At 40.9% G+C, this 27,593-nt stretch overlaps 3 protein-coding genes across 6 annotated transcripts; 1 reads left to right on the top strand and 2 right to left on the bottom strand.

The window, feature by feature from the left end:
• Positions 1-1,461: 1,461 nt before the first annotated feature.
• Positions 1,462-16,050, bottom strand: znf143b (zinc finger protein 143b). Of its 4 annotated transcripts, none has more exons than XM_083974560.1 (15): positions 15,638-16,050; positions 13,366-13,478; positions 10,688-10,876; positions 10,341-10,421; positions 9,006-9,202; positions 8,800-8,868; positions 8,612-8,725; positions 8,450-8,525; positions 7,993-8,118; positions 7,006-7,185; positions 6,609-6,836; positions 5,741-5,892; positions 4,996-5,148; positions 2,926-3,054; positions 1,462-1,819 (listed from the first exon to the last, which is right to left on the bottom strand). In XM_083974560.1, exons 2-15 carry the CDS (start codon positions 13,469-13,471, stop codon positions 1,736-1,738), a joined length of 1,884 nt encoding a protein of 627 aa, XP_083830686.1. In that variant the 5' UTR covers positions 13,472-13,478; positions 15,638-16,050; the 3' UTR covers positions 1,462-1,735. The 4 variants fall into 4 exon arrangements, with proteins under 4 accessions (XP_083830686.1, XP_083830687.1, XP_083830688.1 ...); XM_083974561.1 differs by having other exon boundaries at positions 1,462-2,162; positions 2,886-3,054; positions 13,366-13,481; positions 15,638-16,049; XM_083974562.1 differs by having other exon boundaries at positions 2,886-3,054; positions 13,366-13,481; positions 15,638-16,049.
• A 1,337-nt stretch (positions 16,051-17,387) lies between these two features.
• Positions 17,388-21,901, top strand: LOC310987037 (nuclear receptor-interacting protein 3-like). The gene is made up of 7 exons (XM_083973183.1): positions 17,388-17,632; positions 18,049-18,213; positions 18,479-18,561; positions 18,661-18,800; positions 18,893-18,945; positions 19,261-19,349; positions 21,556-21,901. The coding sequence occupies exons 1-7, from the start codon at positions 17,465-17,467 to the stop codon at positions 21,584-21,586; spliced, it is 729 nt and encodes a 242-aa protein (XP_083829309.1). The 5' UTR covers positions 17,388-17,464; the 3' UTR covers positions 21,587-21,901.
• A 2,042-nt stretch (positions 21,902-23,943) lies between these two features.
• Positions 23,944-27,524, bottom strand: akip1 (A kinase (PRKA) interacting protein 1). The gene is made up of 5 exons (XM_083973147.1): positions 27,431-27,524; positions 26,485-26,689; positions 26,317-26,391; positions 26,104-26,223; positions 23,944-24,273 (listed from the first exon to the last, which is right to left on the bottom strand). The coding sequence occupies exons 2-5, from the start codon at positions 26,641-26,643 to the stop codon at positions 24,124-24,126; spliced, it is 504 nt and encodes a 167-aa protein (XP_083829273.1). The 5' UTR covers positions 26,644-26,689; positions 27,431-27,524; the 3' UTR covers positions 23,944-24,123.
• Between the last annotated feature and the right edge of the window lie 69 nt (positions 27,525-27,593).

The raw sequence follows: 27,593 nt of genomic DNA, 5'->3' as shown, positions 1-27,593 counted from the left end.
CAACCTGGCCAATTTATAACTACCTTAAAACAAAGGTACCGACTATAACAGTGTCCAACAACTATAAAAGGCGTTCAATTTACCGTTAACATCCTACAAAGAGTCAACGCTAGCAAACATCTACACGCCCATCCAGCGCAGAGCAATGGCCCCGGAGTTACCTTGTTTTCAACGTTGGAGAAAAGTCCGCTCAACTAAAAACAAAGAGCTCAACTACCCGGTCCAGTCGGGTATCGGTATCCGTCACTATCCTTTCGGTCGCTCACCGACACAGAAATGCGTCTATCCGCAATTAAACCAAACCAATGTTTACAAAAAAGTTTGAATGAGTCAAGAACGGGTCTCTTCCTATCACGCGCGTGGCAAAAGACTTCCCGCGACCGTTGGTCACGTGGGTTCCGACGGCCAATCAGGTTCCTCTTCGATTTTTTGAAAGATGGGCGTTCCAGAGAGCGTTTGGGCGGAGTCATCCGATCGGTGGCACAGCAACAATCTGGCGCGAACAGAAGAGTCACACAATCACCTTCCAGACAACGCGTCTATTGTCTAAAGTCGGTACCATCCAAGAAACAGCGACAGATGAAAAGATAGAAGTCAGAACTACAGTGAAGCCGTCTTCCGCCCAGTCTACAAGACAAATTACATCTCAAAGCAGTCTACAGTGGGTCAAATCTCAGACCATGGTTAAAACCACACTACGCACAGGTTCGCTCCATGCAGGTAGAATTATGAATGAAATGTCACAAATGGTCCGTTAATATTCCCTGAGGCCAAATGAACATGTTCAACCTACAAGTATTTACACTGGAGAATCTTATGAAATAATTTGAATTTGATTTAAATTAAATCCTAATTCATTTGTAACGTTATTCCCCCTCAGGATCCATCCGCCCATTCATTCTAGACTACTCGTGGGTTTCTTGGCAAATAAACAACTATGTGCTTGGGGAGGGGGGATTTTTGCACCCTTGCCTCTTGGAAATTAATCAAGTAATGATTTACAAAACATTAACAACAACAAATAATTATCACAAGTTATTTTTAACAAGATACACCACTCTTAACGAAAATTCAGTCATTTTCAAGTGATGAAAAATTATTTTCTAACACACAGGAAAGGTTTAACTTTTGATGCAAAGACATACAGCATCTCTATACCAATTCACTTTTCAGACACACCTGGATTAATCAATTGTTCCAATAATGTAAGACCGGAATTAAACGAGCTGGCTTATTTCAGGAAGTAGTGTAGCTGTGCATAAAGTGAATTGTGTCTAGATTTTCAGGCATGTTGTGGAAGCAATTAAAATACAATAGCTGTCAAATGCATATAGTGGAGTAATTTTGCTCATGCACTCTTAATACTAGTAAGTATTATGTAATATGATGTGCAATCCTTAACATATTTTTCTGAGCAAAGTTTAATGGGAATCAGATGTTCAAAAATCAAGCACAAGTCAATTATTCACACTTATTTTTTTATTACAAATAGCATTAGCTGTACACTGCACTGTGCACTGTGCACCATAAACATTAGAAAGCATTTTTCCCTTCTCCCACCTTTTTGGCTGAGGGACAAAATAGCATAGCGCAACTCCAGTTATCAAAATCCTATGTACACATAAAAGGTCTAAGTTCTTTTGTGGAAAAAACATGGAGGAAGACTTGATTTCTCTCATTGATATAGTCCAACTGAGACGGATTTGATCCTAAATTTTAGTCCATAATGAATCCATCAATCATCCAGGCCCGGTGATTCTCCTTGTTGTATTCTCGATGCTATTCTAATGGCTTCCTCCAGCGACGGCTGATCACTGAGCTAAAGAGAAAAGGAAAACAGTGTGCATAATACAAACATTGACTGGCATGCTGATTATCATGGTTAATTTATCAGTACGATTGATTTCACCTACTCTGCCACCCCTTAAAGGACAATACCACCTCTGACTGTGACAAAGTGTCTTAAAGGCTGTTGAATTGCATTGATGACTGTCACATGGTGGTAAAAGACGAGGAAAGAGTATTTGCTTTGTAATTACCATGACAGAGAGGGCAGAAGGGGGTGAATGAAAGGATAAATTAAAGTAGTCATCAGACCTGCCACCTTTGATGTGATCATGGCCCCTCAGGGGTTTTGGGGCAAAGTACCTAAATTTAACATACTAGAATAACATGCAGTTAAAGCTCATTTGTTTTTTGAATACATGAAACATTACCTTTCATGTAGTGAATGTGTTTGAAACAGGAACAATCCATGTTTGTCATTACATAAATCACCCGGTCACCCCACAAATGGAAAACATTGTGTGTGGGATAACCCACTAACTTCCTTCTGCTATTGGTGAGAACCTTTTCTTCAGGTGTCAAATCAAAAAGAAATATAACCATGACTGTAAATTACCATTTATACAGCACTGGGTTCCGTCTTTTTCCAGAGAGGGTGGATTACGCATAAATTCACACATCCAGCGGTTGTTAAGTTTCTGTTAAGACTGATCCTTAATCAAATGCACCAGCAGGAAGGCTGAGACTACACCCCCTAAGCTGAGCCCCACCTACCCATGATTCTTAGTTAAGAATGAATGCAAATAGCAATAGGGTGTGATCTTGGGAGTGATCGTGTGACGGGGGGAGGGGGGTTTCTAAGTGATACTGACATCTGTCAGTATCACACAGAACTCTGGAACATTGACAACAGTTTTCCGCAAAAGGCCATAAATGCAGCAGATACTGTAGGATTAATACTCCTCTGTTGCTTCATTCACACTCCTCAGCAATCAATGTTACATACTCTGCATTGACATAACACGGAGTAGTAGCAAATCTCCCCGGTCTTTTTTGCCACAATGTAACTTTTTAAATTCAACTAACAAAGTGGAACTCACCCCACCAGTCTATTCACTCCTATGGTGTCGTTCTACCAACCTGCACAGCAATGTGAGTGCCGTTGGAGGTAGCCAGTAACGTGACAGGATGAATGTCATCCTGTACTTGGCTGTAGCCCGCCTCCTCCACAGTCTGAAACGTGGCCATGTCAGGCGTCATGATGGCTACCTGAGGGAGACAGAGACAATGTACTCAAGTGTGGGATCCAACTGAGTGAACCATAGAAATGTAAATGTCAAATGATCAGATACCATTGGTCACATGAGACCATGAAACTGTGATAAAAGGGCATTTCCAGTCGTAATCAATGTTTACCTCAGATATCAGGTCACCTATAACGCCTCAGATGCTCTGTCTCAAATTCAGCGGCTGCAGCCTTCAGTCCCTCTACTGTTGTGTTCTCTGACCCGGAAAGGAACAACGTGGAAGCCATGGTAAGTCCGAATTTTGCTTTAATTTAATTTAATTGTAAAGCAAATAATAAAATTGAAACAATGGTCAAAAGGACGTTACATGTGACCATAGAACAATTTTAAAATTAGCCCGGAGCCCATTAATGAACATTGAAAAAACAATAGATTCTTGAACAAAAACTATTATAAACGTCCACACGCTGCAGTTGGGAGTATGGATGGTATGAAATGAACTGATCATAGGTGACCTGATATCTGAGGTAAACATTGATTATGACTGGAAATGCCCATTAAAGGATCTGCCCTAAAATGGTTTGAGTCATACCTATCTGACAGATTTTAATTTGTTAATGTTAATAATGACTGTCCAGACTGCAGTAAAGTTACTAATCAGATCGCTACTTTGGATGGAATCACCCTGGACTCCAACCTTGGAGTCATTTTTGACCAGGACCTTTCCTTCAGCTCCCACATAAAACATGTGACTAAGGACTGCTTCTTCCACCTGCGCAGTATCGCTAAGATTAGGAATATCCTCTCTCAGAGTGATGCTGAGAAACTGGTGCATGCATTTACCACTTCTAGGCTGGACTCTCTCTTGTCAGGATGTCCCAAAAACTCTCTAGAGTCTCCAGCTAGTCTACTCTAGAATGCTTCAGCGAGGGTTTTGACAGGAGTTGGGGAGAGAGAACACATCTCTCCCACTTTTGCTTCTCTCCACTGGCTTCCTGTAGGATTTAGAATAGACTTCAAAATCATTCTGCTGACTTATAAAGCTCTTCATGATAAAAGCTCCATCCTATCTGAAAGACTTCATCATTCCTTACTGTCCTACCAGAGCACTCTGCTCCCAGATTGCAGGTCTGTTAGTGACTCCCAGTATCTCTAAAAACAGACCGGGAGGTAGAGCCTTGAGTTACCGGGCTCCTTTACTGTGGAACCAGCTCTCTCCATGGGTCAGAGAGGCAGACACTCTAACTACATTTAAGTCCAGGCTAAAAACCTTCCTGTATGACAGAGCTTTTAGTTAGGGCTGGTCCAGGTAGCTCTGAACCATTGTATAGCTACGCTGCTATAGACTTAGACTGCTGGGGGACACATCTGGTTACAACTGTCATTATCTTTATCTGTTCCACCTTGTAGTTTGGCCTTGGTGTCTCACACTCTCTCTGTGTTTCCACAGATCTCTTCAGAGCTCCATCTCTGCACCAACCGCCGCCTGCATCACCTCCTTTCCCACCGGCCTGCCCTCCCTGCTCATGAACCAGCCTGCCATCCACTACTCCCATTAAGCTGGCCTGCTCCCTCTGCCGTTCCTGTATATGGCCCAACCTGCCACCAGAATCTGCCTTCATCAGCTCTTGTTAACGGACTGATTCCACTTGCATGTTTTCCCTATTCTGTGTTATAAACTGTTTTTCCTTGTCTGTACACAACATCTGTGAGGAGTTTTTCCTCAGTGGATGTGAGGGTCTAAGGACAGAGGATGTTATTATGATGCTGTGTAAAGACCTTTGAGACAACATGTTTGTAAAAATGGGCTATACAGATAAAATTGCCTTGCCTTTGTGGTGTAGCTGTTTGTCTTGTTTGTAACATTTGAAGTAAGAGTGGCTGGTTTTCTGAAGAACATTTGCTTAAATCATTAGCCAGGTGTCATTACTGGAAAACCATCTGAACTCAGGTAGTTCTTTACCTGTTCATCTGTGCCGTCTGTTGTTACCATGGTAACTGAATGAGCTCCTTGCGTATCCAGTTCATGGGCTGGGATGGTAATGGTTGTGCCTTCTTGGGTTACCATGGTGATTGTGCCACCCATGGCTTGTAAATCTGCTTCAGAGATACTGACCTGTTGTGAAACAGATGTAGGAACATTTAGTTTTACAGTTCATCATTTTGGCATTTTGGAGGACTACAGTTATATTTGATTTTAGTTGAAGTGCTTTATTTCGCTTTTTGGTTTTCACACCAAAATATATAGTCAAGACGAAGCACAAGAAATCACTGTTGAGGAGCAGTTACAGATGCAACTTAGAGTAGCCCTGCTGAGGCTGGTGATGAAACTATTGTCTATTGTCATGCTGAGGAAAAGAGCATAATCCCTGCCAGCCGTATGGTAATTTACTGTTGGCTCAATAGTGTTTGAATTGAATATTTGTTGCTGAAGTCTAATTTAGACTCATTTTTAAATTAGACAGTGCATGTCAATAGAAATGTATGATTATATATAAATTAAATAGCGCAGAAATTGTGTGGTCAACATATATAAACATCTCAATATATTAATGGAGGGTTTATCGTCTGACTGCATGTCACTTCCACACAGATGTGTTAATGACTCCTTGATGTGAGACTATTTTGTGTCTATAGTCCAGTACAGTTGTGTTGAAGCGGTGGAAGAAAACAACACAGCTGTTTCCTGAGCTGAAGTCGACGAGTACCTGCTGTTGCGTTCCATCCTCCTGTGTTACCAAGGCAACGTGTTGCTGGCCAACCAAAGTGCTGTCAGTTTCCACCGGAAGCTGCTCTGAGCCGGAGTCATCTGCCTCCACCACTGTTGTTGTGTAGCTCACATTAGGGTCATCTATTGCATCTTTTGTTTGACAGCAGAAAACAACATTATTGCATCTTATTCATGTGCACTTTCTTTTTGTATTTATATTAAATCTGTGTATATTTTGTGTATTTTTTCAGACTGCACCTTTCTAATCATCATGCTGTAGTATAGTTGTGTACATAGATATATTTACACTGGCTATACCTCTTAATAGCCTAGCATTTCTTACAATGCAGCTGTGTAATTCAAGTAGGACTGTAGCTTGTGTTATTTTTCAAAACATTTTTTGAGGGTTGTTAAATCAGCTCAAGAAACCTCAAGCTGCTAATTGTATTATCAAACAAAAGCATTCATAACATATGTTGGAACCAGTACATTTTTGTGAGCTACACTTTGAATGATTTTCATTATTCATCATTATTTGTTTTTTAAGGCAGAAAATAGTGAAAGGGGTTCAGTATAACTTCTTACAGCCCATGGTTAGGTATTCAGATTACATGCTTTATTTGACCAGCATTCCAAATCTTGAATATAATAAGTTAATCAGTTTCTGGCAAACGTGACAAAAGCTGCAACCACAAAGTGTGACAGTTTTGTTTGAAAAATGACTGATGTGATTTATGCTGTTGCCAATGTCTGTCAGCAATTAGGTTCTATATCTATATTATTTTCAAGTTCGATCTAATCCTCTATGTCTTACAGACATCTATAAAAAGGGGGGGGGGATTCAATAACAGTATTCCCACACTGACCTGTTGGTGGTTCAAAGTACGCCTCCTGTTCCTCCTCGATGGGCTCTGTGTCGTTGTGGGCTGTGCGTTTGTGCATGGCTAGCGTGGAGATCTGTTTGTAGGTTTTCCCACAATGGTTGCAGTTGTAAGGTTTGCAGGGTGTGTGAACAACATGGTGTTTGTAAAGGCTGGAGTATTCTGTAAAGCGCTTTTCACACCCAGGCACTGTGCACACATAAGGTTTTTCTCCTAGAAAAACAGAAGGGCCAGACAATAAGTTTGGTTTGCATATCACTCCTGTAATAGTAGACTAAGTACAGATGCTGAGCTCAGCTGCCCGAGTAGGAAAGTAAACTACAGTCTGCAGACTTATTATGACTAGAACTGACAAAAAAACCAAAGACATCAAAGACCTTACCGGTGTGAATTCTCATATGGTTCTTGTAGTTGGTAGCACTAGCAAAGGACCGTCCACACGTTGGCTCAGAGCAGTAGTACGGCCGCTCACCGGTGTGTGTTCGGATGTGAACTTTTCGGATATTGGAGGTGGTAAACGACCTGCCACAGCCTTCAACTGGGCATTTAAAAGGCTTCTCTCCTGAAACAGAGGAAACGAGATTATCATGCCAGTTTTAAATCTCCATCATTTTCCACAGTTATAAAAACAATGGGTACAAAATGCTATGCTGCTCAATGATTCATGTCAAATGCAAGCAACTAACCCAGAACACACACAACACCTGAATGGTTCTTACATTTTGTGATGTTTAGAGGGATGTTTAGATTCGAGATCAATTCAATAATGCTCTGATCAGCTTTAGGTTTCAAACCATATTTGAAATGAATTTATTGGACTTTAATATAAGGTGATTTTAATTTCTAGAAGTGAATTAAACATGCTGGTATATGAATGAGTGAATTAATTTTTTATTTCCGTGTCATGCCACCATTGTGGCCCATCCCATATGGGATTACAAGACACATTTACTGACAAATGAAAAACTAGACAGTCCTCCCTGTTGGTATTACCTGCCACACAAGTGTGTGACACATAAATAATAAGACCATAGTCCTCCATTAATGATAAAAACTGAAAATAACAAATCATGCATTTACAAAAATGAATAGAAATATCTTGGTGGCATGCTTCTGGTGATAACCGTGTGCCTGAAAACACCTGCAGCACTTGAGACTGTAAAAACAACCAAGTCAACTCTCTATTAAACAAACTGCCTTAGGCTAAGAAACAGTAGTAGTCATCATTTGGGCTGGTAGCTGTTGCAAGAGGCAGTGGAACCCTGAGCCAGACGTATGACACACATGTGAACCCGTTACACACCTTCAGTCTTTGTGTACTGCAAATTCATTACAGGTGATGAGTGAGTTTCTGGGTGTGGCAGAGTACCTGTATGAGTCCTCGTATGTTTCTGAAGGTCTCCAGACGTTTTAAAGGACTTGCAGCAGTTCAGCTCCTGACATCTATATGGCTTCTCCCCTGTGTGTGTGCGTGAGTGACTCTTCAGTCCATATCCTTAAATCACCACAAAAACAAAAAACAGGTCACTGACATCCAGTTACATCCCTCTTCCTGGTTAACACGCCTATATTTCTGTTCAGTCATTTGTTATAGCCCGATATCAGGAAGATTTGACATGTCAAGAATGTCACAGCACAGTGGTAATACTGGTATATTCACTTACAGCATCGCAGCATGTAATAGAAGAGTTCCATAGCAATCTACAAAAGTAATCTCTTCTATTCTGGCTTCATTTTTACTCATTCTTCTTAAAAAATATTTCAAGTAAATTACATTAACATTGAAATGAACATGATGTGAGAAAAATGATGTTCTCCACTGTTACCTGTTGCAAACTTCTTGCCACAGCCTGGATAGTCACAGACATATGGTTTGTCTCCAGTGTGGGAGCGCTCATGTACCTGTCAGGAGTATAAACAAAGTTGTTTAAAGGGTAAGGGTCAATGTAATAGGGATATGCTGTTGGTCTTTACACGGCCACACTTACCTTGAGGTGGTGGGCAGTGGTGTAAAGCTTTCCACAGCCCTCATATTCACACCGGAAAGACTTTTCTCCTACATTTGAAACTCTCGGCCTGTTGTCTTGATCCTGTAACACAATCTGAAAGAAGCTAGAATTAGACTTTAATGTTAAATCTGACCAAAGTATAAAAAGTCTTAAAAAAGATACTTTACCCGCATGTGAACACCATTGTCTGCTTCCACTCTGCTGAACGAGCCCAAGGGGTTTTCTATGTTCTCCACCTGATGGATGGGAGAAAACACTTCCTATTAAAGTATGCAATGTCAGAGAAACATTCACCAGAGATTATCTAGCTCTCCAAAACTGATTCACCACAAGGAGTCTCATGACAAATGACCAAATTTGGTTGTAAGTTTACCTTGGTGTACTGTTCCAGCACACTGATGGTCTCTGGGTCGATGGCTGTGGCCTCAGCTTGCAGATCTGCGATGGTGCCGTCAGCCTGGATAGCCAGGATGGTGTTAGACTGAGGCATGTGCACCGTGTGCTGGATGTAGGCTGTGCTTCCATCCTCCAGCTGCACCTCCTGCAGGCCACCCTGGTCATATGTATGCTCTACACAAACAGAAAGGATGGAGACACAGACATCAAACAATATATAAATAATATAAAACCTGTTTCTTTGAAAAGGATGGATGGTTTCATTTGAAATGTGTAACATCTTCATGACAAACACATCCACAAACCAATTCTCTAGCTTGATTTTAATCGCCATGTTTACTACTCTTAAAATTCTAAAGGGCCATTGCAGAAAAGAAGCACCAAGTGAACTCATTCAAAGAAGGTCCATAAAAGCATTTAATTATTCTAAACCATTTTTAGATTGTGATATTTAGCTTTTAACTGACTGAGGAGAAAACATGCAGAACTAGCAGAATGATCTAAACACACATCGTCACGCATCCACTCTCCAACCAGTTTCAGCTTTTACAGTCCAGAAGGTGCTACTGTGTTCCCTTGGCCAAAGGTGCTTTCAAAAAGTCTGTTGTCCCAAACGCCATCAACATCCTCAACTTAAACAAGTGACCAACCCAGAGACATTTGTGGAACTGCTCTACATCTTTTCCTAACCCTCCACTGGAATCCCCACTGTGGCACAGTGGTTAGCACTGTTGCCTCACAGCAAGAAGGTCCTGGGTTCGAATCCCCGGCCGCCCAGGTCCTTTCTGTGTGGAGTTTGCATGTTCTCCCCGTGTCTGCGTGGGTTTCCTCCGGGTGCTCCGGTTTCCCCCACCACTAAAAACATGTCGGCTAGGTTAATCCTCCAGTCAGTGCCCCTGACCAAAGGCACTGGCTCATAATCTGGAGTTGGTCCCCGGGCGCCGCACCGTGGCTGCCCACTGCTCCTCAGGGATGGGTTAAATGTAGAGAAAGAATTTCACTGTACTAGCTGTATATGTGACCAATAAAGTACCTTTACCTTTTGTTTTAACTTATTTTATCCATGCACTGTTGTTGTGGTTTTAAGATCTTGTTCTTAAGAGTAATTAATGCTGTTTTGCGTTCCCACCCCAGGTGGACAATAAATATTTACTATATTATATTCTAATATCACCAATTGACAAAACATTTTTAATTCTTCTTAAATTTAATTCCATGCCAATTCAAAAAATGAAATTATTGTCTCACATATACATACCATACGCAAATGTTAAAACACACAAGTCATCATTAAGTGGTAACAATGTTGTACCTTTGGGTGTGTGAATGTAGGCTGTTGTTCCATCTTCTAGCTGTACAGCCTGTCCATCTTCCAGCTGTAAACTGTCTCCTCCTACAACAGAGACACAGAGGTGGTCAGGCATCACCTGGCCAGCAGACAGTGGCAGGTCTCTGCTCCAGCTGAATTTCCTCACATTACTATTCATGCTTGTAGTCCCATAAGACTGTATTATGTTCCAGATGAAAAAACAAATAAGTGATTGTTTCCCATTGAGCGAGAAACCCTTGCAAGGGTGTTGGCTGGTGTGTCAGTACACAACAGGGTACAGTGACAACACTACTCTCTCTGTCTGGAGAAACCGCACTGATTGATCTTACCTGCTTTGGGCATGGACACATGCTGAACGTAGGCAGCGGAGCCATCCTCCAACTGGATCACCTGCCCATCCATGATCTGCCCATCTGAAAATGAAGCTTTGGAGTCATGTTGGATGTATGCAGTGGATCCATCCGCAAGAGTAACAGCTTGAAGGCTCACTGTGTCCATGCTCTCCATCTGATCACCATCTGGGGACAGTGACAACACTTGAACTGTAAGCTTCACGTTATAATATGCAACAACTTGTAGACATTAACCGCTGGTTGCACAGAGCCTCACACCTCAGTCCATGATTCTGTGCTTTTAAAATAGTCTGGGCTGCCGCTCACTCTACCATCCCTGTGCAGTGTAGCCACAGTGTTTGTGATGTAACAGCACCATGCTGGACAGGTGACTGGTGTGTCTCCCATGACTTTACAGCAGGGACAGAGATGAACCAACATTTTGTGCCACAAACTCATTTGAAAGCAATAACTACAAGTGACATACATGCCCAAAAATTTGGATACATGCGTAAGATTAGCCTTGTGCTATTATTTGTTAGAGAGCCCCCTGGTGGCTAAAATTGCATACAGCGTTTTTAAGAAGTGTTATTTTGCAAAGAAAGAAAAATATATGGAAAAGGTTAAAGGGACAACGAGGAGTTTCTATTCGGATATAAAAAAGTCTCACGTTAATGTGGATGAATCTCCGCTACCCACACTTGTTAATGGGCCCATTTTCGATAAATATATCGTTCTGTCTCTATCGTTATTTTGTTATTATTAGTGGTGGCGGAGATGCTGGTCGAGCCGACCAGCGTTTTTTACTTTCGGTTTCGCAACGAGTCATGAGAATAACGCAGCTGAATCGCCGTTTATGGTCGGAACTCCGACGGTATGTGAACCTCTTTGAACCTCTGACTTTAATTCTTGATGAATGAAAACATGAGTCCGTCTTGCGCCGGTCAAAAGAATTTTACGGTGCGCGCGGAGGCTCATAAATGTAGTGTGAAAACGCTTCGCTTTTCCAAAACTCCTCGTTGTCCCTTTAAATCCAAATTTCTCTGAATGATTCTGTCTTAGTCTGAGAGGTTAGCTGCATTCTTCGCACAGGAAAAAAATACAGATGTAAGATTAGACAAAGCAGAATAGATAACTTCAATAAATATGTATAAGACAACGACAATAATACATTTCTGAATAATACCTGTGTCAAAATAATAATGACACAAGTCAAAATAATTAGTTTGAAATGACAACAAAATTCAAAATTTTCTGTCCAGACTAAGAATTAATGAGAAATGTCATGTTGGCACATGAAGGCAACAAATAATGTAACATTACAGAGCTGCAACACTACAGGTCAGATGAAAGCACATTCTATCCATTCAACCAACAACTGAAGAATAATTCTGTAGGCTGAATCCCATTAATTATGGGATAATTAATAATTAATTAGTCATGTGTGAGAAAGCAGGTTATTGTTAAATTGACAAATGTATGTCCAGAATAGAGTTAACAATCATTAAAAAAAATGTCATGTTGGCTTGTGAAAATAATACAAAATACCAAATGACAGATTAGCAACACTATACCAGATAGAGGGCATTCTTATGCAACTGACAAGAATATATATTTCATGTCTGAATACCTGTGTAATTAATTAATTAATTAATTTGAAGGAATACAAAGTTCTGTCCTGAGGAGAAAAGTGAAACAGAAAGTACTTTTCTTAATCATGCCACTTACAGTTTCACTTGCTGGTGGAAATCTGACACTTTTTGGCTTTTACCAGCCTGCTGATATTGGGGGCCAGCTTCTGGGCTGTTGAGATTGTCAACAAGTCATTTAGATGTCTCTGTGTTCAGACAATTTGGCCTTAAATGTTCATCACAGAAAAAGTCTGCTCACTGAAACATATTGTCCCAAAGATAAAAAAGTATATTTGGTTCAAATGCTGCCATCTTTTTGTCATTTGGTGTCAGGCACTGATCTTCCAAAGAGCCAATGGGGGGTTATAGTATAACAAGAGAATAAGAAATTTTAAAACCTTAAAGGGATAGTTCAACATTTTGGCAAATCGGCCCATTGCCATAATCGCTATAGTCATAGCAGCAGGTTTGTTACCTTTAATTGTCGGTGTGAGCTATTTTTAGAAAACAGATGATGCGCGTTCCAGTCAGGGACAGTTTTTCATCAAGCAGTCTCTGTATTTACCTTGAAAACAACTCTGTCTCGTAACGTTCTGTTATTATCTCATAGCGTGGTGAATGTGCAGGTCACAACTTGTCCACCAGAGCGTTTTGGAGTTTTTGGATTGTGTATTTGATGAGTTTGATGAGGGAAACCAAGAAATCCCATTAGCCACTGTAGCTTAGCTCTGAGCAGTTCGCGGCTGGGCTCGGCGGTTCTAAAAATAGCTTATGCCGACAATTAAAGGTAACAAACCTACTGCTATGACTATAGCGATTATGGCAATGGGCCAAAATGTTGAACTATCCCTTTAACAGGTGCAACATTTAAATTGACCTTTATGTGATTGACCTTTGGACTCAGCAGTGTGCATCTGCAATATTATGATATATGAGGAAATGAAATCCAATAACAAAATGATTTGGCCAGCTGCATGTTACATGTAGTGTTGTGTCCTATAGTGTTCACACATAAAGGTTTTTAGTGTGGAACTGGGAACTCACCTGCCACTGTCACAGCCTCTGTGAGACAGAGAGTGACCGGCTGCCCATCCGCATCATGAAACTCTGCCATTCCCTGCGAGTCCCGGTTTATCTGGGCCAAGAGCATGCTTCAGCTGCTGAAGTAACACACACAAGAGACACTTCAACTAATGTTAACACACACACATATAGACACATAAATGAACCCTATAGCTCCCACATGTGCACTATCTACTTCTGCTTGTGCTGAATTGCTGTACATGTCCCTACACTATATGTTGTATGGTACTAGTTTCACTTTGATTTAACACATTAAGGAACTTGCACTACGAAAACTTGTATAATAAGTAGTATATCCAAACCAATCTCAACGCACTCTGTATCTGTATCTATGGATATTCTCATTCATCCAGGTCATTGTTCTTTTCTGGGCAAATTGAATTGTAGGCAACTGGACTTGTATTTGTACTGTAATAATGTAAAGGTTTATTCATAAAAAATGATTCAATTACTTTTACTTGTAGTGTTGTGGCATGTCACCTGTAATGTGTGATGATGCCGTTTAACGACTGACAGTGGCACAAGTTGAAACATGGTTGAAGAAGAGATCAGAGAAACACTAGTTCACTAAAGCTGCAGTGATTTGTATAACTTTTAAGCTGATTGACAAAAAATGAATTTATTTCAATATTTTTTCAGAATACAAAAAGGCAGACCTTCACTAGTTCCAGCCTCTCAGATCTGGCATTTTCTATTGATATGTAAAAGAGTAAACTTAATGCCTTAGGGTTTTGAACTGTTTCTCAAACACATTTAAGACATGACAAGAGACATATTTTCTCTCACGTTTGACCAAACAATTAAATGTGACAATAATCTATAGATGGATTAATAAATAAGACAAACTGTTTTGATTGCAGCCTTGTAACATGCACTCTTGTAAACCTAACCATGGCTTGTGCAGTCCAGTACCACCGTCCTGTAATAAATCTGACCGATCAAGACAGTTGCAATGTCCAGTATATAGTCTGTACTAGTGCTGCCTGACATGTGTTGCTATTATCTTACCCAACCCATTCAAATCACTGAGGGTGAGCTATACAACAGACACACCTCTTTGTATTGTGCTACACAATTTAACAACATCACTTGGCGCAGGCTCCAAAATGATTGAACAGTTGAATCAGTACATAGAGTTTCATCACAAACTGAACATTTTAACCTGCACAGGAGGAGGATTTACTGCACAGCTGTTCTGTTTGACTTAGCTCATTATAGCTGGATGAAGCTGGATGTGCCTAATAAACTAAACTGACAAGTGTAGAAGCACAACACTGATAAAACTCAGATCTCTCAAGTCAGGGCCATAAGTTCAGTGAGACATAATGAAAATTGAGTCCAGTATGCTGTGTGTGTCCACCATGATACACAAGAGCACACACATTTATGGTTAATTTACAAATGTGGGTTTTGTTGTCACAGACACTTCATGCTCGTAGGAGGAGATCCAGCCTTGTTTACATTTCAATTCATAAATATAGTCGATGTTTCCATTTACAGTATACATGTGTAGCCTTTATCAAAGTGTTATTAGCTACATGTTCTCTTGATTTCACTTAACCGTACCCTCACTGTCACTGCCCACTATCGCCGTTGTTGTTTTTTTGGCGCTTGTTGATTTGAATGTAGCAGCTGAGGCCAGCTAGCTGTGATATAGCACAGCTATGACTTGCTACATTTGACACTATGAAATCAAACATTATACTCTTAGTGTGACGCGCCGGCTGTGTTGTTAGCCTGACGCCGGCCGGTTAGAGCACTGACACAGTGTGTGAATGATACTAATAAAACGCTCTGTCATAACGGTGCTAGCAGGTTAGCCACCGTGCTAACATCGGTGATAACTACGCCAAACGGGACTGTCACGACTTTTAAGCAGCCGCACTAATCACACTACTCCTAAACAATGGCTGCTTTACCAAACTAACAGCTGTTTGTAGTTTCTATGTGAAGTATGAGGTGACTGTTTACGGTAGCTCGACTGATAGCTAGCTGCCTCCGTCAAGCTTCAAGCCGAGAAACTAGCGACGCAGTTCAGAAACAAGACCGAGGAACCGCTGTGCTTAGTAATGATAACATAAGCATTTTGACCCGCTGAATGTCATTTTATATTTGCTAATACTGTATTTTCTAGGCGCCTTTCGAGTCCCTGCCGCCGCCTGCCACCCCCACCCTTCGCAGAGATGGCTGTGGGAATAATGCACACTGGGTAAAAAACAATTTATAAACTAACCTCCGAAAAATTTCCAACAATTCCTCCTGTTCGACCACCATGCACCAGTGCAGGAAACGCTGCGCGATGCCCGCACACCCGGAACGTGTACAGCAGCACAGTCCTCCGAGCAGTGGACCCGCCTACAAACACACTGGGCGATCTGATTGGCTTTAGAGTGAGTATCTCCTCTTCTATTGGCCAAATGCTATGTCCTTCATTCTTGAAGCGACGCTGTATTGCTGTTATTCATCTCCCCGGGCCCCTGCCAGGCGCCATTCCGCGTCGGTTTTCGTATTGTTTCAGGCTTCGGACTGAGAAAACGAGCTGCCCTCGTACAAAATAACGATTTAACGTTAACGCAAGGCAACAGCTGTGTGAAACACTGTATTTCGAGTCACTGTCTGCCGTAGGATGTGGCCTGGTTCGATTATCTGCGATGTAAACAGCGACGTGTGTGGAATTTTTTCAGCCTCCATGTTGAGAACAAGGTGATGTGGGAAAAACAGGGGGAATGTGGGCAATGAAGTGAAGAGGAGAAATGACCGCTTGTCAGTGACACAAAACATTGCATCGGAATATCTGAAATAACATGACATCTGGGTGTGTGGATGTGCATTTCATTAATGTCTCTTCTTCTCACTTTTGTTTATTTGTAGGCTATATTGTACTTTTGTTGTTGCTTTTGGTTTTTCAAGTTTTTTTTATCCTGTTTATTTTTATTTATTTTTTATTTTTTTTACCCTTTTTTTATTATTAAAAAAATATATCGCTCTAATTTCTATTCTATAATCTAACTTTTGGGTTGAAAACATTAAACTATTATACAATTTCATCATTACCATTATGGATAGACCACACTGAGAGCCCCTACCAACCAGTCATATCCTTTGCACAAACACACAATATTGCAATATGTTTACTGTTTGTAACACACACACACACACACACACACACACACACACTGGATGTGAAGCTCGTATTTAGTAGGCTAGATCTGTCTTGAAATCGAATTAATTTGTCATTCCTGTGCAATTGAATAAACAATGAACATAGAAATCACAAAAGTGTCCATGGTTTCTCAATTTCAACACCATTTTTTCTACTGGAGTCACATTTCAGTGACGTTTTTGTTTGTGTTTTCAGGTTGAAGCCGCATCAAGTTAAACCACAAACACGGACAGATTAATACCGGAAGCTCCTATCAAAGTAAAAGTTGTCAGTCGTATTAGTAACTGTCAAGAATGTATTTATTATGTGAGATTATAACTTTTATAGCCTGTGATGTCAATGCCACTTCACAAAAAAAAAATCTATATTAGCTTTCAGGTAATTAATTTGCAACCATTGTTGTTGCTTCTTTTCTTTTGCTGCAGCCTGTATTAGTTTGTCGTTAGTTTTTTTGTTCCTCAAGTTTTATGACAAAGCTATGCTGTAGATACAATTTACAAATTTTCTGGCCTAAATTGGTCCAGATAGCTACCATAAGCCCATACAGTGTAGGGGCAGTTCTGCCATAGGCCTGGGGTTTCAGTTCAGCAGCTTTATTGCACATCAGTATAATTGTTGCTGTCAATTTACAATGTTATTGAGAGGAAAGGCTTCAGATTTAAAAAAAAAAATTTTTTTTGCATAGGCTAGGCCTATAGTTTTATTTTGAAGTTTAACCAGAAGTCAATGTCGGAGTTGACCACCTACATGCGCACGATGAGAGTGTATCCTCTCCTGTCAACTTATCACATCATCGGGGGAGAGATTCCTTATTGGACTGTGTCGTATGCAGGCAGCTAGGTATAGAGAGCAGGACAGACACGGTCTGGTCTCGGTCTGATACAGATTCCCGCCGTCATGTTCACAAGGATGCGGACAGAGATCCGGGGAGACTCGGGGGTCCTGGATGCTGCGGCTGTGAGGCAGCAGAGGAGGCTAAAACAGGCGATCCAGTTCCTCCATAAAGACTCTGCTGATCTGCTGCCTCTTGATGGATTGAAGAAGCTCGGGACATCCAAACAAGGGGTGAGCCTCTCATAGTACAGTTCTGCACATTGTAGGGCCCATGCTTTAACCATACTAACAATAGCAGGTAAGAAAACTTCATGTAGCCTATGAAGAAATAAAATATTTTAAAATGATGTTTCCTTAATGACAAATTGACAAATTGACAAATATGACCATTTCCTCACGTTTATGGTTGCATTGTGGTTTTTTTTGGTCATTTCTCTTCATTGTTATATTCCCACCCTTATATCATTGGTGTCAGGTTTGGAGTGTGGAGTGAATTAAATAGGAGTGGAAATGTAGCCTATAACATGCAATTGCATGCATTTGAAGAAATAGGCTACTTTGATGAAAACTGGCCTCATATTTGTTCAGATGTGTATTGTTTAGAATGAGAATGTGTCACACGTTATATTGCTTTTATTTTATTGTAGCAGCCACATCATATTCTACAGAAGCGCCTGCTGGAGGCCAAGCTCTCCCGGGGAGGGATGAACATGTGTGGAGTAATGCCAAACAGTGAAGGCATCCTTCTGAGCTATCACGCACGTGAAGATCAGGAACAAGAGGAGGGAGATTTAATTTATGTGCCCAGCAAGGTGAGTGGAAGTTGACCAGCAATTTTAAAGTATAAACTAGAGAATGCATTTCCTGAAGGAAATACGAGTGAATGCTGAAAGCTGAAGCTGAATAAATTGTTGAAACAATGCTGAATTAAGTAAAGAAACTGCTGAAGAAATCTTGAAGAGATGAAACAATATATGAACTCCATTAGTAGCCTAACATATCTCAGAACACAGTTCTTTTATTTTGGTAAAACAATATTCAGAACAAGGCGTTGGTGTGTGTTCTGTGTGTTTGCAGTGTTTAGGACAGGATGTGAACGTGCTGATTGACACTGGCTGCAAACTGAACCTGATGTCCTCGCGAACCGTGGAGAAATTAGGGTAAGGTGATTCAGAGCACACATACGCAAATCCTATGTACAAATTTGACTGACTCTAGGCCAGTTTCAGTACTCAGTGATGTGATTGTTTCCCTCAAAGTTTGAAAGAACTGGTGGATGAGAACAAAATGGAGACAGAGGGTTTTCCATTCCAACGTGAGCTCTGCATCGACGGTCACATCAGGGAGCTCAGTCTGACCATCGAACAGCTGAGGATAATGTGCTCTTTTGTTATAGTGGGTAAGGAAGAGGAATAAGAATGATCTAAGTGTTAATATGACACCTTCATTTTGGTATTAATGCTACTGTTAAACAATTAAATGTATTCACAGAAAGCAACAGGCCACTGATGTCACTGGGAAACAAGACACTCAGGTCCCTCAAGGTAACTCATTCATAGATAGATTTTCACACTTGTGAACTTTCCAAAGAAAATGCCAAGTTGCAATTTATCTGTAATTAAAACTGCAAACAGCGATGAACACCCCCTCGAGGGCATGCACCTCAGGGGCTGTATACCTTAGGAAGTGCTTGCAGCAGCATGTTAACACAGCCGTGCATCGCTGCCAAAGTGGTGTGCAAAGTTTCTTGAGTTTTTAAGAATTTTTTGGCCATCAGAATTTATTATAGATTCATTTGCCCTAAGAAGAAACGTCTCAGGTCCTAAATCTGTGATGTGTGTGTCCTGTCTTTCCTGCAGTGTGTAATCGACACTGAGAAGCAGATGCTAGTGTTTGGGACAAGTGTGAGGGAACAAGTTCAGTTTGTGAAGAAGTCGTTCAACGAAAGGTAAGATGAAGACACAAACTACATATTATTATTACACAAAACACCATCTATTTCCTCTGTATGTTGGTAATGAACAGCGACCGAAACACTGCAAAAATATTTTTCTTCCAAGGGCAAACAGAGATACAGTTTTTATTAATATATTCCAATGTTTAATGCCAATAAATGGCTCTTCTTCGTCTTCATAAGGTGTATGTGTAACCACAGGTTTATACTATAAAAGTGACATAAAAGGATCAGAAAAAGAATCAAATCGTTAATCCCAATTATTTGTATGGCAATTAATCGTCTCCTGTGTTTTATCTGAAGTGTTAATCCATAAAAAGACACATTTGTGGTTTTAAGAACCAAAACAATCAAAGTGTAGCTTCACATCTCCATTATGAGGACTGAGGCTTTGGTGCTTTCACAGTATCAACAAAGAACCTAGAAATGCTTCATAATCGAAAACCAATGGACATCTACCTTAAAGGGATAATTCAACATTTTGGCAAATTCGCCCATTGCCATATCCCTATAATCATAGGTCAGTTACCTTTAATTGTCGGTGCATGTTGTTTTGCGATCCGAGGGGCAGAGACTGCTCAGTGAACACAATGGAGGTGAACAGTACAGGTCCCCTGTCCCTCAAAACTCATCAAATACACAATCCAACAACTCTAAAACGCTCTTGTGGAAAAGTTGTGACCCGCACATGAAATAATCATGTAGGCTATAATTACGTACAGTAAAATTACAACACATGAAGCAAACACTCTGAAATACTTTTGAAATCACTCCACCCAGCAGCATGTCTGGAATGTATGGTCCAGCTATGCATTTGCCTCAAAAACAACTCTGTCTCATAACATTACATGATTATTTCATAGACTGGTGAACAGGGCCTGAAATTCACTTTTTTTTTACCAGCCGAAATTTAAGGCGCCTAAAATAAAGGTGAACGACATAAGAATGGTTCTTGAACTTGTACAGAATATAAACCGTCTTTGCTTTTATCCTTCAAGTAGTTCAACCAGAGAACTGTTGTTCTCATTCATTCACTTTACACATACCAGTGCAAAAATGACACATTGTTTCATTTTTCATCTCATATGTTTCACGTTTACACACGTTTTTTTTTTCTCTGGTCCAAACCATCATGGATCTATTATGGTCTGTACACCGCACCACTGTCAGAGCGTCACGTTTCCATGACAACTGACGGGAGAAAGACAAGTAGGCTACATCATGTTATGTTTACTTGAGGTCCGCACGCGTTCACATGAACGGACACAACACTTGCTCAGTGTTGTGTTGTCTTATTGGCTTCCCGCCAATGTGGCAGGTTGATTGACAGTTTCACCCGCCAATCACAAAAGTTACCCGCATTTGGCGTGTTGGCGGGTGCCAATTTCATGCCCTGCTGGTGAATGTGCAGGATCTCAAAACAACATGCACCAACAATTAAAGGTAATGAACCTACCCCTAAGACTATAGGGATTATGGCAATGGGCGAATTTACCAAAATGTTGAACTATCCCTTTAATACAATGTGAGACCATAGACTGTAAAAAATATGGACGTAGCATCCGTGACGTCACCCATTGGTTTTGGGGAGTCGTTTTTGTGACTCCAATATGGCGGCCTGAACAGCGCCATGTTGGATTGGCCGGCCGAGAACCCGCCCACTGGCCTCGAAGCAGCTGTCCACGGAGCTGCTCGGACCTGTCACTCGACGTTTCCGCGCCCTAATTGGCCAGAATTTTAACCTAATAACAGTAAAACGGTAGAGTTAAAAAATAATTCACCCCCCTCAGAGTGTGTGCGGGGGTAGAAACTATCGATTGAGACCAAAAAACGTGTAGACACCAGGCTTTGATCATGTTTATTGAGGATGTAAAGTTGGCGATTTTAACATGGGGGTCTATGAAGAATGCTGCTTTCTGACACCAGCCCCCAGAGGAAGCTGAGGGGATTGCAGTTTGTTGAACGCGGAAGTGAGCTTCACTTCTCAGACCGACAACTGCCCCCTTGTGTGAGACCTATAAATAAAAGCTACTTCGAACTAATGGCCCCACTGATCACATATAGTTGGTGATATCTAGATGACCTTCAACAAGATGACAGTGAAAACTGTTCATAGACACCAAGACTGTTTTGTTGCTTTTGTTGTTGTGATTTACCAAAGAATCTAACACTGTCCTCTTTACACCTTTTTCTACAACAGCTCCTCAGACTTCAGAGACCTGGGATACTGATCATCCCACCGCCAACACACAGTAACTAAGCAATAGACACATTTGTTTACTCTTCATTGGGGAACTTCTGATTATCTGCTTGTTTGTTGCATTCATGGGTCAGGTAATCCACACTGACGTCACTTATTTCAACATAAAGGAAGCAGTTAGCACAGAAAGTTCTTCATGTAGCACTGGCAGTGAACATCATCCTTGTAGCCTAGAGTGTGGTCTTACATTAGCTGTCACTACAATAGTCATTGTTGTAGATTCTGATAGATTTGTGATTTAAAGCTCTTATATCCGACAAATTCCTCTTGTACCCAAGTTTATATCTGAGTCAGTCTTGGAGAACAAAGGTTGGAAGTTGGTTCTGATATGATCAGCACAGTCTACTACAGAAAGACCGACAGTTTATCTACTGTATTTTATAATGTTGTATTTTCTAGTCCGAGACATGTATTTGCATCGACGTCACTGCCTTTTAATGTTTTCTTAACAATAGTGACTCTTGTCATGTGTTATCATGTGACTGTAGCAAAGTGCAACACTGGATATCAAATAAATTCCCAGATGATGTGAAGTAAAAGTTGTCGTCTGTATTTTTTGCACAATTTTCCACAAAGGAAATTTAGCACAAAATCTTACATAACTTGCCCCTGTGCTAGAGCCAATTATAAAACTGGGCCAGCTAAAGGTAGTGTGACATGATTGTGAAAATCAGATAGAAAACAGAAGAGGGTCACCAATTCACCAGCAGGGATCAGTGTAATTTCTCCTTGCTGCTGGTTCAATAGGGCAATGTTTCTCAACCTCTGGGTCGGGACCCCACGTGGGGTCGCCTGAAATGAGCCTGATGAAGCCCACAGGGCGAAACGCGTTGCTGCTGTTTTTAACAATAAATTAATTGAATGTACCCCATTGTGTGCGGTGGAACCTTCTTTTCTTTTTCCATGGTTTTTGTTCCTGATACCACCTGCACCAATGTGGAGTTTTATCTGAGCTGTGCAGGGGCAATCTCTTCTCTATTTTGGGGTCGCCTGAAATGTCTAGTAATTGATTTTAAAAATTTACTGATGAAAATATTTTTTAACTAATTATTATTCTTTTTTAAATTATGATTTAAAACACCACATACAATCTTAAACAACTGTATTCTATACGTTCACTTTCTTGAATATACATAAAGTTCAAATAAAATGCAGTGATGTGATGTTAAAATGGGGGCACGAGCCAAAAAAGGTTGGGAACCACTGCAATAGGGGAATGGAAGCAGCTTTCAGGGTGTAACAACAACTGTAACATAACAATAGTGTTTGGTAATGTAGTCTGGTCAGCTGATTGGCAGGTGAACCACACCTCAAGTGGCCATGAAGAGGACTGACATGGTGCTGAACGTTTTCCATGGAAACCAGCAGCAACAGTGAGATGAAGCTATGGTCTTTAGCAGCTGTGGACAACACAAATAAATAAATCCATGTCCTGAGCTTCTGTTGCATATTACTTAAAATTCAGAGCAAATTCATTTGGTCACTGAGGTGTTTACAGGGGCAGAGGCAGAGCATGAGCCCAATAACTGTATTTCCTGTGAGGTGGAAAAACTCTTCATGTCTGAGCACATTTCTGAATAAAATGTGTCAATATACCAGAGTTATGTTCAAAAGTCAAATTTGAGCTACTTTACCTTTGTATTACAATTTTATAAGTCTTTGTAGTCAAACCAGCAGCAATTAATCATTCAAACATGATGGTCCCTGACTCCCTGCCTTCATGATGTGACTGTGCTTATCTCCATGGTGACAGAGGTGATCATGGCAGCCAGATTTGGAGCACCAGCGCTGACGACATTCATGCTCTCTCTCATCCAGTTCAGTCCTGCATCTGCACATCTTCTTTTCTTTGTCATTTGTTTAGCTCCACAACATCCACATACACACTGACATTACTGACTGACACACTCTATATCAGTATTGTTTCTTCTAACCTTTAGCCATCATATCATGTTATGATAAAAGTAAATCCAAAAATTGACGGAAAAAAAAGTAATCTATCATTCCTAGACCAACCTCATATTAAATTCAAGTCAACATGCACATTAATTACACAAAATATGTATATATTTTCCTGTCTCTTAACTATTAAATTAAGTGATGGCACTGAAAACCAAAGTGAATAAACCATGACAATAAAGTTATGATAATGATAACTATAATGCTGTCTTTTACCAAGAACAACACAGCTGCTGTCTATATACAAAGTCAGTGTACATACAACAAAACTAATGTGTCTATAAAAGTGTTAAAACAAAAAACGCATTATCGATTAAAAAAAACTTTATTTGAAAACACTGATGTGGCATTAGTACAGATAGACAAACTTAAGTGCATTACATGATCTAATTTCAGTACAATATTCAAGTAGCATTAAAATATGGCTTCTCATTGTGCAGCAATTTAATAAAACATTATCAAATGTAAACCCAGTGTAAAGCAGGCAATAAAGCACACAGACACAGCAGTAGCATGGGTCAGTTCTGTTATTGGAGGTGAAGCGGTAGGTCAGAGGTTAAAGGTGAGCTTGACGCTCTCTCCAGCTTTGACACTGACCAGCTGAGTCTGCTGCTGGGAGTCCTGCATGCTGGCAGTGATGGAGTACGACCCGGGGGAAACCTCAATGTAGAAATCTTCACCTGCTGCCGACACACGACCCTGAAGACAACAAGACTTTTATTGAACACTTAACGTCACAACTTCTGATTCCAATGTAACAGGATTCCAGGAGCTGATGTAGATTCATCATGATGTTTCTCTAATGACTTCTAAATGCTGATTATGATGCATGTGCAGTCCCATAATAAAAAAGAAAAAAAAGGTTTTCTACTAGATTTGGGGTTATTATAGGTGGTTGTGACAATCATTGTTAAAGGATAATTCCGGACAATTTCAACTCGAGGCTGTATTTTCCTAATATTTTAGGTCTAAAAGAAGGAATCTGAAGATTTTCAGTTTAATTGCTCCTGTTTTCCGGTAGTTGTGTCTGTCCCCGCATCACCACGGCAGCGATGAATGGGAGCGGATGCAAGTTCCGCTGCTTAGGCTGTTTACATCCCTCAAAGCCGCATTTTTTTTCCACAGACAGCGTCAGATGCCAACTCAAACATGCACCCAGAAGTTTATTTACTTCTAGCAAGTCGACATGTTTGTAAAACTAGATCTAATTCAAAGTCTCCTGGAGTCTCGCGTGAGACCCAAATTGACGCGCTCGGTGCGTTTACATGCAGTCGGAAGCTCCCGTTTGTGTCATAAACACAGGAATATCAACTCTTGCTGCTTTGGGGGATGTAAACAGCCTAAGCAGCGGAACTTCAATCCGCTCCCATTCATCGCTGCCGTGGCGATGCGGGGACAGTCACACAACTACTGCAAAACAGCAATTAAACTGAAAATCTTCAGATTCATTCTTTTAGACCTAAAATGTTAGGAAAATACAGCCCGAGTTGAATTTGCCCGGAATTGTCCTTTAATGCTATGACTGAGAAAGAGGCTTTAGAAGCATTTATGATGTGTAGTCAGCTGTGGTATGTTCAGTGTCCTTCCATAGACTGGCACAAATCAAACTTTTTGGCCACACCCATCCAAACTTCACACAAAACACACATATTTAGAGGTGCTTAATTAACAGTATTTTTAAAACCAACCCTGGATTAAAGTGATATTTAAACATTTTGGCAAATTCCCCCATTGCCATAATCCCTATAGTCACAGCATTAGGTCCATTACGTTTAATTGTCGGTGCAAGATGTTTTTCGATTGGCAGGGCAGAGATGAGCTTCTCAGCCAACGCTATGGAGGCATACGGTATTTCCAGGATTCCCTCATCGAATACACAATCCAACAACTCCAAAACTCTTTTGTGGACATGTTGTGACCTGCACATTCACCACGCTATGAAATACTAATGTAACATTATGAGATGAGTTGTTTTCGAGGCAAATACGTAGCCAGAACTAGATTCCAGACACAGCTGCTGGGCAGAGTGACTTCAAAAGCGCAAGTAGTTCCTAATATTTGCTTCATGTGTCGTAATATTACATAATTATACGTTATCATTTCATAGCGTGGCGAATCTTCAGGACCCACCTTGTCCTCGAGAGCGTTTTGGAGTTGTTGGATTGTGTATTTGATGAGTTTGATGAGGGAAACCCGGAAATACCATATGCCTCTGTAGCGTTGAGCAGCTTGTATCTTTGCCCTGTCGATCGAAAAACAGCTTGCACCGACAATTAAAGGTAACGAACCTACCGCTATGACTATAGTTGATTATGGCAATGGGCGAATTTGCCAAAATGTTGAAATATCCCTTTAAAAGAGTGTAGTAGAGAGTACTGCAGGAGATGATAGACTAACATTCAGAAATTGATGTCTCATCAATCAACCCCATGTCCAGGATACCCATAATGCTTAGTGTCAGCCTGCCTTGCTGACCAAAGGTAAATGCAGCAGTTTATTATTTGCAGTTTCGGTCATATGAGCTCTTACATGTTTCTTGGATGGCGGTGCTGCTCTCCCTCTACCAGCAGCTGGTCTACTGTGGAACCTGCACACGTGGTTCCTCTCCTTTTCAGTCAGCTTACTGCAACAGCCCGACTCGTAAAACCTCTGCAGCACAGACACATTTACAATTTAGTTTTCCAAGTCTCTGACTGAGAGAACACACAGTAGGCAAAGACAACACCTCAAAAAATAACTGACCTTGCAGTGATAGGTCATCTGTGTCATCAAGTCTGCAATGGTTGCAAAGGCATCATTAAGCTCTCTGTGGGATTTCTAAAAAAAAAAAAAAAAAAAAGTGAGTCAATGTGAAACCCAGTCATGGTACAATCTTTCTAAAGTGTTCATATAAAAAAAACATGCAGGGACCTTGACAGGAATGTGTGTGTCTTCAGCTGTAGTAGTGGCGGTCTGGTATTCAGCAGTGCTGGTCCAGTCCACGGTTCGTCTGGAGGCCCGCTCCAGCACCTCCAGGCCCAGGCTGGCAGAGCGCTGCAGAGACGCCTCCAGCCAGGCTTGGCTCGCCATCAACAAATCAATCAATCTCAGGTGGAGGAGGTCACCTAAACGTCACCTGAGAGAACCAACAAGCAGAGGCCACTCAATTAGACCGTTTCTTTTCCTTTACCTAACGCTCAATGGACTGGACAGAAATATAAACTAACTATCTGCAATTTAATATTTGATCAACATCCCACAATTTCAGTGTTTACAGCTTCTCAAATGTCGCTGACATTAAATATGTGCATGTATGCAACTGCAGTAAAGATAACACAAATGATCCAACATTTTTTAAAACATGCAGGGGATTGTTTTACTGCTGATCATCTGATTGGTTTATCAATTTTCGTTTAAGTTTGATTCACAAAGATCTCATTAGAAGCAATTTAGGTAATTGAGATCTCTAATTGTGATACCTTACTGAAAATAAGAACCTTTAAACGTCAACAAGCCAACAGGGCAAGTGAACGCAGCACAGTCCGGGGGAACAGCGCATGCGTCAGGATTAACTCCACCGCTACAGGAGAAAGCGGCTAATTCATCACTTTCTTCGGAGCTACTCGTTACTTTCTTCCTTTCAGTCTGCTGTCCGTTGCACGAGCTCAACTAAATCGCCAAAACGTCATAATTCCAAGCACACACGTCACGTTCTCCACTAACTTCTAGTGTTCCAGTGTGCTGTGCTGCGTCAACACACGGAATGGAGAGATTATTTACTTGTTTACCTGTTCGCTGCGTTCAAACCCGCTCGTACACAGACCGACACGGGAACACTGGAGGTTTACAAGAAACCTGCGTTTCTTCACTCACTCACCTTCAACATGGAGACTCCTGTTTAACAGCACTGTAGCCAAAGTTTAGTTCACCCAGCCGTGGTCGTGCTAGTTTGAAATTGACAGGAAGTCAAACCCTGCATGCTAAATGCTAAACCCCGCCCCCTCTAGACAGGAGGATTGGTTCATAATAATGTGAAACTG

This window comes from Trachurus trachurus (assembly GCF_905171665.1).
Source record: "Trachurus trachurus genome assembly, chromosome: 6".
NCBI lineage: Eukaryota > Metazoa > Chordata > Actinopteri > Carangiformes > Carangidae > Trachurus > Trachurus trachurus.
Note: the sequence above shows the minus strand (reverse complement) of the source record. Positions and strands in the feature narration are given on the sequence as shown.

Excerpts from the sequence above, each read along its gene's own strand:
- akip1 (XM_083973147.1), bottom strand. The coding sequence starts at position 26,643 with ATGGCGAGCCAAGCCTGGCTGGAGGCGTCTCTGCAGCGCTCTGCCAGC. Across the intron at positions 26,224-26,316 it reads AGATGACCTATCACTGCAAG|AGGTTTTACGAGTCGGGCTG; the intron begins GTCAGTTATTTT and ends TCTGTGCTGCAG. Across the intron at positions 24,274-26,103 it reads CACCGCCATCCAAGAAACAT|GGTCGTGTGTCGGCAGCAGG; the intron begins GTAAGAGCTCAT and ends TGTTGTCTTCAG.
- LOC310987037 (XM_083973183.1), top strand. The coding sequence starts at position 17,465 with ATGTTCACAAGGATGCGGACAGAGATCCGGGGAGACTCGGGGGTCCTG. Across the intron at positions 18,214-18,478 it reads TAATTTATGTGCCCAGCAAG|TGTTTAGGACAGGATGTGAA; the intron begins GTGAGTGGAAGT and ends GTGTGTTTGCAG. Across the intron at positions 18,946-19,260 it reads AGACACTCAGGTCCCTCAAG|TGTGTAATCGACACTGAGAA; the intron begins GTAACTCATTCA and ends TCTTTCCTGCAG.
- znf143b (XM_083974560.1), bottom strand. The coding sequence starts at position 13,471 with ATGCTCTTGGCCCAGATAAACCGGGACTCGCAGGGAATGGCAGAGTTT. Across the intron at positions 9,203-10,340 it reads CTACATTCACACACCCAAAG|AGCATACATATGACCAGGGT; the intron begins GTACAACATTGT and ends CTGTTTGTGTAG. Across the intron at positions 5,149-5,740 it reads AGGATGGAACGCAACAGCAG|GTCAGTATCTCTGAAGCAGA; the intron begins GTACTCGTCGAC and ends GTTTCACAACAG.